This window comes from Scyliorhinus torazame, chromosome 15 (assembly GCF_047496885.1).
Source record: "Scyliorhinus torazame isolate Kashiwa2021f chromosome 15, sScyTor2.1, whole genome shotgun sequence".
Lineage (NCBI taxonomy): Eukaryota > Metazoa > Chordata > Chondrichthyes > Carcharhiniformes > Scyliorhinidae > Scyliorhinus > Scyliorhinus torazame.
The window spans coordinates 127,993,202-128,006,353 of NC_092721.1; the positions used below are offsets into that span (position 1 = coordinate 127,993,202).

A 13,152-nucleotide genomic window follows, 5' to 3' on the forward strand; every position below is an offset into this window, starting at 1 on the left:
TTAACAGAGGAGAGTCATTTCCAGATTAGTTGCAAGTAAACAGAAAGCTTCAGTTATTTAAGTGTAGCAATTTTTGATATTCATAAAACATATGTTATCCATCATCCGTTTGTCTCCTTTAGTGAGCTAAATTATTTGTTAAATAATCTTGTACCTCTTGCATCTACTTGTTTTTTGTTAGTAAAAACATCTGCAGCTTTTGTCCTAACCATATCATGGTATTGAGCAAAATGTTTTAATCATATGTAAATAAACATGTATAACATTTCTATTGCTACCCTGAAAAACAAGCAATGAGGAATAAATATGCTATTGAGAAAGTGGTAGAGGAAATACAATGATCAAAAGAAATTCTGACCAAATAAAAGTTGTAGTTATTGGTATTAAAGAAAACTTTGTGTTACATATGTAATCATGCTTGTAATGTTAAATTGATTATTATGCTGACAGCACAACTGTAAAAGAGTGACTGATAAAAATAACTGAAGCAATTTTCAAGATATTTCTCTGGGTAAAATATTTTAAATATATTCAGCATAAATGTCTAATTGATATGAGAAGATAAATGTCATTGTGTGGGGAAATATCGAGCAGCAGGCAATGAAAAATTTAACAGTACAGTCACATGATAAAAACTGCTGTTGTAACTCACTTATCTTTGATATCCTTCTGTGCAATCTCTGGCCGTTTTCCTTGCATGTTTCCTGGACAACATAATTTTTCCCATTTTCCGTCACCATCTTCTGCTTTCTCCTTCCATTTGTCGGAGTCCTTTTCTTCCTCTTTATCAGCCTTTTTCAACAACTAAAGATTACAATACAACTTAATGATATAAAAGGTAGATTCTAAAACTGTTACCTTTTGGGGCCATTTTAAACCTTCATATCCTCAATTATTTTGGCTCTCATACCTTAGACCAAGTTCATAGGTGACTGTCAATTCCACAAACCTTCAATGGAGTGCCTATCCTTACCTTATGCTCGAGATAACATTTTAATGAATACATACCCGAGCAACAAACATCAAATCTTGTCTGGCAATTGTTCTTATGTACCGGACAATTTTATGCTTCCATAAGATTTGACGTCAGCAGAGCATGGCAGAGGGTCTCATCTTTAAAGTTTGAAATGTAAAGTAAATTTATACAAAAAATGAACAAGTGAATAATCTAACAGTCTCATCAATACTCTCCAATTTTCCAACAGTCTTTCTATTAAAATCCTTTGTTCCAAATGTTTTTTTAAATTAAAGGGGCAGTACATTGTACCTATTTCTACTGGAAGTTATCGCCTAGCATTCTATAAAAAGTGGCTCTAAGAGCTACAAATTGCTTATTCTTTATTTTAGGTCAATTACTTTCATATTTTTTAATTGAAAGAAGCAGACTTAACTGTTCAGCACTAATAATTTCACAATGAATCATATTGGTTCCTCACATGGTTTTAATATATGAGGAAATCAATGGCTGAATGGATAATACAAAGGAAATTCATGGAAGATGTGAAAGGCTTCACTGGTTTTGACCTGAGCCTCTACTTTCTGACCTGAGCCTCTATTTGCTGCTTTCTCCTTCCATTTGTCTGAGTCCTTTTCCTCCTCTTTAGAGGCTCAGGTCAAAACCAATCTTATTGAAACATGTCAAACAGGTTTGATGGTAGCTTTCAATAATTTTGATCAACTCACTTTGCTCTTCATCTAGTGAATCAGTAATTTCTACTGCTACATTTTTTCCAAAATCATCTGACAGAAGATCAAAAAAGTAGATACACTACACTTATCAATGCCTCTTGGTTACCTCTTGTTGCTATGTTTCTGCTTCAAAACTGCTGGTTAGAGGCAGCTTGGAATGCGACAAATAATATGGAACCCCTGTGACAGTGTGAAGTTTCACTCATTGGTATAAATGGTACAATCCACCCAAACCCGGTGGTGCCCAGTCCAAAGTTTTTTCCAACCTTCAGTTATAAAGCATCAAAAGGAAGAAGAGAAAATACACCAATAAGTGTAAAGGTATCACTCTTTCCCCCAAAGAAAATTGGAATCAATTCAGCAGAATATGAAAGGAAAGTCGGCATAGTTTCTCTCCCCTTTTTTTTGAGAGAGAGATGATTGGTGGTGATTTAATCTGAGGGTCACCACACCTCATGTGAGGGGCAAGGTTGGGAAGGTGGGCCTTCATGGATAAACTCAGCCAGTACGGGAATTGAATCCGCAATGTTATCATCATTCCACATCACCAGCCTGTCCAGCCAACTGAGCTAATCAGCCACTGAATATACTTTTCTTTTGAATCACAGACTTTGGGGATCTGGGTAGCTCATGAGTTAGCATACCTCTTTTCATCTCTAGAATTGGAGCTTTATTCCAAAAGGGATGAGATGGGGCGGCACAGTTGCACAGTGGTTAGCACTGCTGCCTCACAGCTCCAGGGTCCCGGGTTCAATTCCAGCCTCAGGTCACTGTTTGCACTTTCTCCCCGTGTCTGTGTGGGTTTCTTCCGGTTGCTCCAGTTTCCTCCCACAGTCCAAAGATGTGCAGGTTAGGTGGATTGGCCATGATAAATTGTCCCTTAGTGTTCAAATGGTTAGGTGGGGTCACTGGGTTACGGGGATAGGGTGGAAATATGGGCTTAAGTTTTTTAAAGATATATAAAATTAATGTATAAGTTAAATGCAGGTAATATTTCCTCCACTAGACTATGACAACAATGTGTCTTAGCCCTAACCTGCAACCTAACTGGAGAAAATTTCCTGTGTTACATTTGTTCCATCGACTTTGTGTAACTATTGTGGGATAAATGTAATTAAGAGGAATTTCCTACTCTCCTGCAGGCATTTTTATTTCCCTTATTAAACAAGCAGTTCAACTTGGGAAACAGACAGAGGCAGTTGGTGCTTTCTTTTGGTGTGGATGGAAGCTAATTGGATTAAGAGAACCTACAGGAGATGAGAGTCAATTAGGCCTGCCTTTCAACCTGAGAAAATATTGGGCTGGACTATCCATTTCAGCAGTTAAGTGCTGGCGCCAGTGTAGCATATGTAGTCTTACCAGTCCCAGAATCGGTGAGGGGCTAGCACCGGCACCGGGAGAAACTCCTGGCTCCGTGCCGAAAACGGCCGGGTCTCTGGCCGCGAATACGCACGTCTGATGACCTGCAGCCATACAACATGGCACCAGCCGTGCGTGGACCCAACCCGCCACCCGCGACCCCACAGCCCACCCCTGGCTACCCCCCACCTGTCCCCCCAGAACTCATGGAAGGCCCCCCTGGCCAGTAGCACGGATCCCAGCAGAGTGTGGTGGTGCTGGATACAGTCCGCAGCCACCATGCCAGTTTCCCGCACGACTGAGACCACACGTGTGCCGAGCTGTCGGAACTTGGCCCATCGGGGGCAGAGCATCGCAGGAGGGCGACACGACAACGCCATTTCGGAGGGGGCAGAGCCTGGCTGACTGGCGTCAAACCGGCGCTGGCATTGATTTTATCGTCGGAGTCGATTCTTCGCCCGATCGCCGATTACGCCCATTAACTCCATAATTCACCATGTGGAATGTGGTGGGGCCAACCTCAGTTTGGATTTTGTGAGGGAAAAGCAGTTGGAAGATTTGTTCTAGCTTGCAGCTAATGGAAGTAATCTACAGTGGTCCTCACAGAGCCTTGTGGTAGAAAGCAGTCAGCAGAGTTAACATGAAAAGCTGTTGAAAGACAGTTGGGTACCTGTTGGTCGTGAGGGCTGTAAAGAAAAGGTGGAGGGTCATGTAGCCAAAAGGCTAATGGAAGGAACCTCACAATCTTACCTCGGAGGATAATTGCAACATTGAAGAAAATTAAAGTGAATTCCAGAGGGCTGCAGCACGTCTTCGAGATTCTGTAAGATAAGGGAGCTCTTAGGGTGGGGAGGTAGGGAGTGCGAGGGGAGTAAAAACTAGAACTGAATTTATAACATAAGTCTTTATAAGCTATAGTGTTAAGTTAGTGGTACTTGCATTGTCTAAATTCTCTTTATATACAATAAAGTTTAGTTTTGTTTAAAACATCTTGTGGCATTTCTGTTGTGTAATTGCTGGGTGTTTAGATTTCTTGTTTTAAAACTTTACCGGTCCCAACGCTATTTTGATATTTCTCCTCTAAATCTTTCACTGCTATATTCTCTTTCGAGTGATAACCTCGATCATCTAGTGTTCCTCTGACCCCATAACCCAAGTACAATGAAACAAGCTGCTTCCATGTGTTCTAAATTTTTACATGAAACAAGGTTGTGCACGAAATATAGTTAAATCTGTGAAGAATTTCTTCCAAAAGGAATGATTCTCAAAACAATCTTGGTCACTGCAGGACTTTCTAAACACGGTTGCTCTTATTTTAAATATGGCTTCTGTTTTTCCAGGTTAGATCCTGAAATAGTAAAATGAGAAGTGGAGGATTAAATAGAATATTCTAATTTTTTAAAAGGCTTCTCGGAATGCTCAGTGAGTGATCCAGCGAATGAGGCCAAGAAGGGCCAAGGATTAAGTTCCGAGAGGAAATCAGGGTTAATAAATAACTAACAGTCTAAATAGCTATATGTACATATAAGTTAGGGATAGGCTCAGCTGTAATGTCCTTGCAGTCAAATAGCTTGCTGAAACTCTCATAGAATTCCTACAGCACAGAAGGAGGCCTTTTGACTCATCAAGTCTGCACCAACACGCCAAAGGAGCACTCTACCTAGGCCCACTCCCCCACGCTATTCCTGTAATCCCGCACATTGATCATGACCAAGCTACCTAACCTGCACATTTTTGGACACTAAGAGGCAATTTAGCATGGCCAATCCACCTAACCTGCACATCTTTGGACCGTGGAAGGAAACCGGAGCACCTGCAGGAAACCCACGGGGAGAAGGTGCAAACTCCACACAGACAATCACCCAAGGCTGGAATCGAACCTGGGTCCTTGATGCTCTGAGGCAGCAGTGCTAACCACTGTGCCACCATGCTGCCTTAAACCTAAATAGCCACAGAGCAAAGAATCAATGGAAGGTCAACAGTGAACTATAGACAAGGGGAGAATTTCTGCCTTCATATAGAAAGTTACCAAACTAAAAATAAACCAAGAACTTTGTGACAGTGCAATGATCTGTTTCAATTCAACATTTAACATTACAATTAAAACATATTGCACAAGTTTATATTGCATTAAAATTATGTTTTCAAATAAATTATATAATTGTCAGGCCAATATACAATATAAAAGTGAGGGAATACCAGTGAGTAGCACAGTTTAACCACCTCAAGAGATGATTTCCCTGAGCTACTGGGCATTAGTAGCATAAATGATTGACCACGAAACATAATAAATTTTGGTTACTCCATAATCCTACACACCAAAACCAGGAGAAATATTATCTTTTTAAAGATGTTGGTACATTGAATAATCTATTATTGCAAAGATATGAACCTTAATTTTTATTTCTTCTTTTCTTTCCTTCTCTGCTAATTTTTTCTGTTTTTCCACTTCTTTCCTTTTACGCCTTTCTTCCTCTCTACGTTTTCTTTTTTCTTCCTCTCTCAGACGCTTTTTTTCCAGCTCCCTCCTTCTCCTTTCTTCTCTTTTCTCCTCTCTGATTCGCTGTAATGTAATAAGTTCAACTGAATAAAATACCAATTTTAGGACCAAGTGCTAAAGTTTATAATAAAGAGAGTTTAAAAAGTAATGGTCCACCTGTTTTTCAAGCTTCTTGTTCTTAATATACTCCAGAAGTGGTGTGGTTCTCCTGGCTGGGAATAAGGCAGGAATCAAATTTAGTTTTCCAAACCAATCCATTTTTCATCACTCCTCTAAAATGAAATATGTTGGTACAGCTTAAAATCACTCAAAACTATTCATGCAAAACTGTACTGATATTACATGTCTTAAAGGAGTCTCACCATTAGTACTTCTTTCAAAAAACATCAATTCTGGTTAACTTCAATATCAGTAGGTTTTGCTCATTTCTGTTCATTTTTTTTAAAGAGTAAGTACATCATTAAGGAAGCCGTTCTGTTAATTATTGACCACTGATGCTTTGAATTCACCCAGTTAACATTGTGGTCTCAAACTGACAATACTGAAGCAAGTGCGATTATGCAGTGGTTCAGTAGTCACAGTCGTGACTTTAAAGCAACTGCGCACCTGTGTTCTTGTAGACACGCAGCTGCTTCCAAGTTCTGCTTACACCTTTAAGTTCCTGGCTATAGACATTCTCCAGTGTTAGGAATTGATCTGTACCCACTAGCAATGCAAAAAAAAAAATTTCAGGCTGTACATAGAAACCAAGATGTGGAGTAATTAATGAGCCCAACACTGCAAGGAATCACAGAATTCACAGAATGGAAGGATGCCATCCAGTGCACTATGCCTGTGCAAAGTCTACTGCCTTAACTAGAACTATCTACTGTCATTCCATTTCTTTGCCCTTTTTCTGTATTATTTAAAAATAAGAATCATAGATTAACACATATAATTCAAACAATCCAACTGTTAAAGACACTAACAAAGGACGATAAACAAAACTGTTCACAGGTCAATGCAAAATTTTTAATGATTAGTTGACAACAGACAAATTTATGTATTCAATTAGCAGAATGATACGGCCAAAGGTCACAGTAGATATCCAAACTGCCAAACAATTCACAAAAAAGGCAGTTATTCTTTTCAGTATATACAGATTTGGTTATCTGGTTTAATGATGATGAGTACATCTTAATCCGGTCTTAGTGAGACATTTGGGTCACAGCTCAATTCATGAGTTCAGAGCGTGGCTCGTTAATCCAATACGAGAGACAGATGTAACTATATTCAATAATCTTTATTGTCACAAGTAGGCTTACATTAAGACTGCAATGAAGTTACTGTGAAAATCCCCGAGTCGCCACATTCCGGCACCTGTTCGGGTACACGGAGGGAGAATTCAGAATGTCCAATTCACCTAACAAACACGTCCTTCGGGACTTGTGGGAGTAAACCGGAGCACCCGGAGGAAAATCACGCAGATACAGGGAAAACGTGCAGACTCCGCACATACAGTGACCCAAGCCGGGAATTGAACCTGGGATCCTGGAGCTGTGAAGCAACATTGCTAACCACTGTGCTACCGTGCAGCCCATATACTAGCATGTATATAGCACTTTACGTGGCCTTGCATTACCCCCTAGCGCAGGCAATGATGCGTAGTCCCTGTTGTAAAATTTATGAATAGGCCAGAAAACTTGGTTTAGTGATGTTGGTTGTGAGCTAAATGTGGCTGAGGATACTGGTTAACTGCCTCTTCTCCAAATAGTACCAAAGGATCACATCCACCCACGGGTAGATGGAGCCTTGTTTTAATGTCTCATCTCAAAGACGCACCTCTGATTTTGGGGGCATTCTTTCAGTACTTCACTAAAGTGTCAGGCAAAATTAATTGCTCCAGCTGCTGGAGTGGAACTTGAACTTGTGATTTTCCAGCTGAGATTCTCCACAAAGCTGACACCGATAGTATTAAGTTGTTTTTAATTCCAACCTGTTTGCCAGCTTATTTTACTCTTTGTTTCCACCCTTCCATCCCATTCAATGTAAATACACTGCATCTCAAAGCATCATCTGGTTTGCTGGATGGCATTCAACCACCTACATTTGTACAAGCTGCTCCCAAGTTGATCCACATTGATCTGTAAATTCTTTACATTTCCTTTCACTATGTCCTTGCGTTGCTTGAACTCTCTCCCAAAGGAACATTTGATCTCTTTCTGATATTTAGGTATTCCTGGTCAGCCTGTCATTAAAGACATTCTCCAGATGAGTGCAAAGCAACTGAACTGAGTTTTGATATGCATGGTTTCAATCTTGACAAGTCAGACTATGCAAAGACCTGCGTGTTTGAAAACTTGTCTTGCCATCCAATGTCGCCAATGTTGCAAATACTGAGGAATTGGAAATCCTCAAGGTCTATGGTTGTCTCTTAAACTCAGTTATAAACTACCTTGTAACATAAGCCTGTTTGTGACTTTTCAGTTTATGTTCATCCTGTATGGGTATTCTGAGAAAAGCAATATTTGAGTAAATCTTCCTCAGTCTTTCCTGAGGTAGTCTAATTGCTGGACTGAACCCAACTGTGTTTCCTCAATTAACTCTGATGCAAATACTGTGAAAGTAATGCTTGCTGGAAAATATCTTAAAACCGATGGATAGATTATAGATCATAACTGTAGAAGAACATTTCTTTATGAGGGTCTTGTCTAATGGGTGAGCCAATAGCAACAACACATTTTTTCTAATCTTTTCAAATTGAACAACTTTCTGTTATGAATGATATGTGCCCTATGTCAGAGGTCTAATCTAGTGGCTGATAGAGAAAACATCAAATCCTGTTCCATTATTTATTTGGCCCCCATTATTTAGCCACAAACTAACATTTGTAAATGCCAGGATTGGCAAATTTAGTCAGGAGTTTCCGCAGTACGTAGCAACTTATAGATAATAATAATAGCTTATTGTCACAAGTAAGCTTCAATGAAGTTACTGTGAAAAGCCCCTAGTCGCCACATTCCGGCGTCTGTTCGGGAAGGCCGGTACGGGAATTGAATCCACGCTGCTGGCATTGTTCTGCATTACAAGCCAGTTGTTTAGCCCACTGTGCTAAACCAGCTCATAATGAGGAGCAACTGAGATGTTCCCACAGTCAAAACAATAAACCTTGGGCGGGATTCTCCGTTTCTGACAAGCAGAATTCGTGGACTTTCATGACAGCAAAACTGGTGCCACACCTGGACCAATTCCCCTACTGTTAAGGGGCTAGCATCGGCACCACGTGGAACACAATCGATTCTCATGAGAAACGGTGCCGGATTCGCCAGTTTCGTGATTGACATTCAGGAGGCTGACAAGCTGCAGCTGCATATACATACTTCGAGCTGGATTCTCTGCCGGCGGGATGTTTTGCCGGTAGCCCGGGGGTTTCCTGATGGCGTGGGGCTGCCCCACAATAGGAAACCCCATTGACCGGCCGGCGTAACAGAGCATCCCGCCGGCGGGGTGAAATAGAAATATGGCACGCGGGGCGGAGAATCCAGCCCATCATCCCAGCCAACAAGATAGCAGCGAAGAGAGCAGCCCCAAGGTTCACAGATGCCGAGCTGGAGACCCTCCTGGACCCTTGCCTGGGAAGTGGGCTGCCAGCCACTGGCGTTCGCCATGCCTGGGCACAGGTAGCAGAGGCGGCCAGCGCCATGGGCAACATCGTCTGGACCGGCCAGCAGTCCCGCAAAAAGCTGCACGACCTCCTCAGGGCTGCCAGGGTGAGTAGACAGCACTGTGCCCCTGGCACCAACTCCACCCCCCCCCCCCCCCCCCCACCCACCCAGACGATGGACGAACCCCCACCCTGCACCACATACTGGCACCCATACCAGCCGCCATGGCCAGGTGCCACTCTGCAGAACCAGGGGCCAAGTTGGGTGGTCAGTGGGTGTGCAGCAAGATGGTTGTCTTGCAGTGCGTGGTAATGGCGGTCAGTGCCTGGGCAGCACCCCTGTCCTGTGGCGTGGGTTACCTCAGCTACTCAGCCTGTTCCCCCATCACCCAAGTCCCCTCCCCGGCCCTGGCAGGGCACACTGCCCCCCGCCCCACCACAGCCTGCCCGGCCAGTGTCCAGCCTGGCAGCCCACAGTCGCTCCTCTCTGTGTTCTACCTCCTCTCTCTCTCCCTCATCAGCCACGACGCCGGTTTCACGATTTTTAAAAGAACAAGTGAACCGCGCTGTTGGGAAATCGGACAATTGGAGGAGGAGAATCGCGGAGGCCCCAGAGAATACCAGGTCTGGCCCGCTAATGATATTCAAATTATATTTACTGTACATGCATTCCGGAACGCATTGATGCTGCTGTCGAGGTGACGGAGAATTGGGATTTGGTGTCAAACCGGTGCCCGCCGCGATTTTGGCGTCACAACCTATTCTCCGCCCAATTGCGTTTCCCGATTCTACCATCGGCCAACGGGGAATCCCGACCCTTAAGTTCGTACAATCTGACAACATGGATGTCATAGTCAAACCTAAGGTAGCCAGATAGATTTCCTATAACTGAGTCACAATAGAGACTTCCGGTGGCAACCATGGAGTGAGTGGTCGCACATTTGGTGGCTCCCGCCCGTGGTGGACTTTTTGGGCCTTTTCACCGGATAACAGTGGAGCTGAGTGTTAGTAAAAGGTGCAGGAGGGGTGGAAGAAGAGAGTATCCCACCGTTGTATGGATTCGTGGACCAGAAGTGATCAAAAAGGAGAGAATAAAGGTTGAAAGTTGATGTGGAGCCTGCGACACAGGGGAAGATGGCTGAGGGTCAGGGTACGAGCTTGCCGGCCCAGTGGTTGATGGATCAGTTAATGAGCTTCCACCATGAGAAGGTTGCCCAGCAGAGGAAGGAGAGCTTGAAGGACCTGGCCAGAGTGGTGGATCCAATAAAGGCAGGGATTGACCGCATGGAGATGAGGTTAGAGGCCCAGGGCCAGTTGATCCGAAGATGGAGGATGCAATGGGGGAGCACGAGGAGCAGCTTGCCTCGATGGCTACGGAGATGGGGTTGATGAGAGATCACCAGAGGAGGCTGCAGGACAAGGTGGAGGACTTGGAGAATAAATCGCACAGGCAGAACTTGAGGATCGTGGGTCTGCCGGAGGGCAGCGAGGGAGCGGACCCCGGTGCATATGTGGCACGAATGTTCGAAAAGCTGCTGGGTGAAGGAGCTTTTGCTCGGACCTTGGAGGTGGACCGGGCACACAGGGCACTTATGAGGAAGCCACAAAGAAATGAGCTGCCGAGGGCAATGGTGCTGCGATTGCACCGATTCCTGGATAAGGAACAGATTCTGAGGTGGGACAGGCAGACGAGGCACTGAACTTGGGAAGGCAGTGAGCTGCGTCTCTATCAGGACCTGGGTGCAGAGCTGGCCAAAAGGAGGGCAAGCTTCAATAAGGTGAAGACGGCCCTCTTTAAGAAGGGGGTGAAGTTCGGCATATTATACCCAGCGCGCTTGTGGGTAACATACAAAGGCCGGGAACTCTATTTTGGGTCACCAGAGGAGGTGATGGAATTTATTAGAGACAATAGACTGGCAGGGGAAGGAGGACATTGAACTCTGGAGGAAATGTTCCTATTTTGTATTTTGGTTTATCTTCTGGTTTGTATGAACCACTTTTGCACTATATTTGGGGCCGTTGCTCTGTTAGGGTTTGTTTGTGTTTGATGGAGGATGGTGGGTTGCTCTTTTCTATGTGCTGGGTGGGGATTGTAAAGTTTGCATTGGGAGGTTGGTTGAGGAGGGGGGGGAGGGGAGAAGGAAATCAATGCTAGGCGCCATGGGCAGGGGCTACCAGGCTAACTGGGCGGGCTAGCTCACAGACGCGCAGTGGGGGGATAGTAAGTGTGTGGACGGGGTTTGGGACTGCAGGGGAGGGACTGTTGAAGGGGGGCATGGTGAGGGTCGAATACGGTGGGCGCCCGAGGGCGGGCCTGAGGGAGTGCGAGACGCGGGCTGGAGGCTGGCCCAGGAAGGGTTCTGATTGATCGGCAAGGGGGGGGGAGAGGGCGGGGTTCCCCCCGACCAGGCTGATGGCATGGAATGCTAGAAGGTTGCATGGGCCAGTCAAGAGGGCACATCTGAAAAGTTTAAAGGTGGATGTGGCAGTGATACACGAGACACACCTGAGGGTGGTGGATCAGACCAGGCTGAGGAAGGAGTGGCTAGTGCAGGTATTCCATTCGGGGCTAGATTCCAAAACAGGTGGGATGGCGATTTTGATTAATAAGCGGGTGGCGTTCGAAGTGGGAAGTATAGTGGCGGACTCGGGGGGCATGTACATTATGGTGAGCGGGTAGCTGGAGGGGTGCCGGTGGTGAACATTTATGCACCGAACTGGGATGATGTAGAGTTCATGAGGTGAGTGTTGGGGAAAATCCCTGATTAAGACTCGCATCGGGTGATTATGGGGGGGGAGGGGCTTTAATACGGTTATGGATCCAAGATTGGATCAGTCGAGTTCGAGGACAGGGAGGGTGACGGCTGCTGCAAAGGAACTAAAAGGGTTTATGGAACACATGTGGGGGGGGGGAGGGAGTAGATCTGTGGAGGTTTTGGCGGCCGAGAGCTAAAGAGTACTCATTCTTTTCCCATGTACCCAAAGTGTACATTGAGTACTCGGCGATAGTAGTGTCAGATCATGCCCCGCACTGGACGTACGGGTGAGTAAGGAGGGGGGCCAGCGCCCGCACTGGAGGTTAGATGTAGGATTATTAGTGGAGGAGGTGTGTGTGTGGGTGAGGAAAGTCATTCGGAGATACATGGAGATAAATGATACGGGGCAGCTACGGTATGGTAGGCGCTGATGGCAGTGGTGAGAGGAGAATGTATCCTTATTCGGGCACACAGGGAAAAGGTGGAGCGGGTGGAGATGGATAGATTAGTGAGGGAGATTCTCCAGGTGGACAGGAGGTACTCGGAGGCCCCGGAGGCTGGGTTGTTGAAGGAGTGGCAGAAACGGCAGACGGAGTTTGGGTTGCTATCCACAGGGAAGGTGGTGGGGCAGTTGAGAAAGACAAGAGGTGCGGTTATGAATATGGGGAGAAGGCTAAAAGGATGCTAGCACACCAGTTAAGGAAATGGGAGGCGGCGAGGGAGATTGGGAAAGTGAAGGACAGGACAGAGGGTTGAATACGATTCTGGACCCGGTGGGGGTGAACGGGGTGTTTCGAGACTTCTACAGGAGGTTACTAGAGCCAGAGTCCCCAGCCGGGGTGGGGGGGATGAAGCAGTTTTGGAGGGATTGGAGCTTCCAAGGGTGGAGGAAGAGCTGGTGGAGGGCCTAGGCACCTCAATTGGGCTGCTTGAAGTGGTAGAGGGGCTGGATGCGATGCAGTCGGGCAAAGCCCCAGAGCCGGGTGGGTACCTGGTGGAATTTTATAAAATGTTGTGTGGCCCTTGCTGGTAAGGGCGTTTAATGATGCTTGGGAGCGAGGGTACTCCCTCCGACGATGTCACAGGCCTCGATCTCTCTCATCCTGAAGTGGGATAAGCGCGACGTGTAGGCCAACTCCCTTCCAAATGTAGAAGCCAAGCTGCTGGCCAAGATCTTGGCCTCGAGAATAGAGGATTGTGTGCCG

General features: G+C 45.3%; 1 protein-coding gene across 8 annotated transcripts in view; it reads right to left on the bottom strand.

The window, feature by feature from the left end:
• Positions 1-13,152, bottom strand: part of upf3a (UPF3A regulator of nonsense mediated mRNA decay) — a 160,110-nt gene that overhangs the window by 57,130 nt on the left and 89,828 nt on the right. For 6 of the 8 annotated variants that reach the window (XM_072476724.1, XM_072476721.1, XM_072476719.1 and 3 more), the window contains 4 exons: positions 6,155-6,253; positions 5,705-5,760; positions 5,441-5,611; positions 653-804 (listed from right to left, as the gene is read on the bottom strand). In XM_072476724.1, the coding sequence (XP_072332825.1) occupies positions 653-804; positions 5,441-5,611; positions 5,705-5,760; positions 6,155-6,253 (478 nt within the window). The remainder of the gene's footprint in view (positions 1-652; positions 805-5,440; positions 5,612-5,704; positions 5,761-6,154; positions 6,254-13,152) is intronic. The other 2 variants (XM_072476723.1, XM_072476720.1) reach the window with 1 other exon arrangement.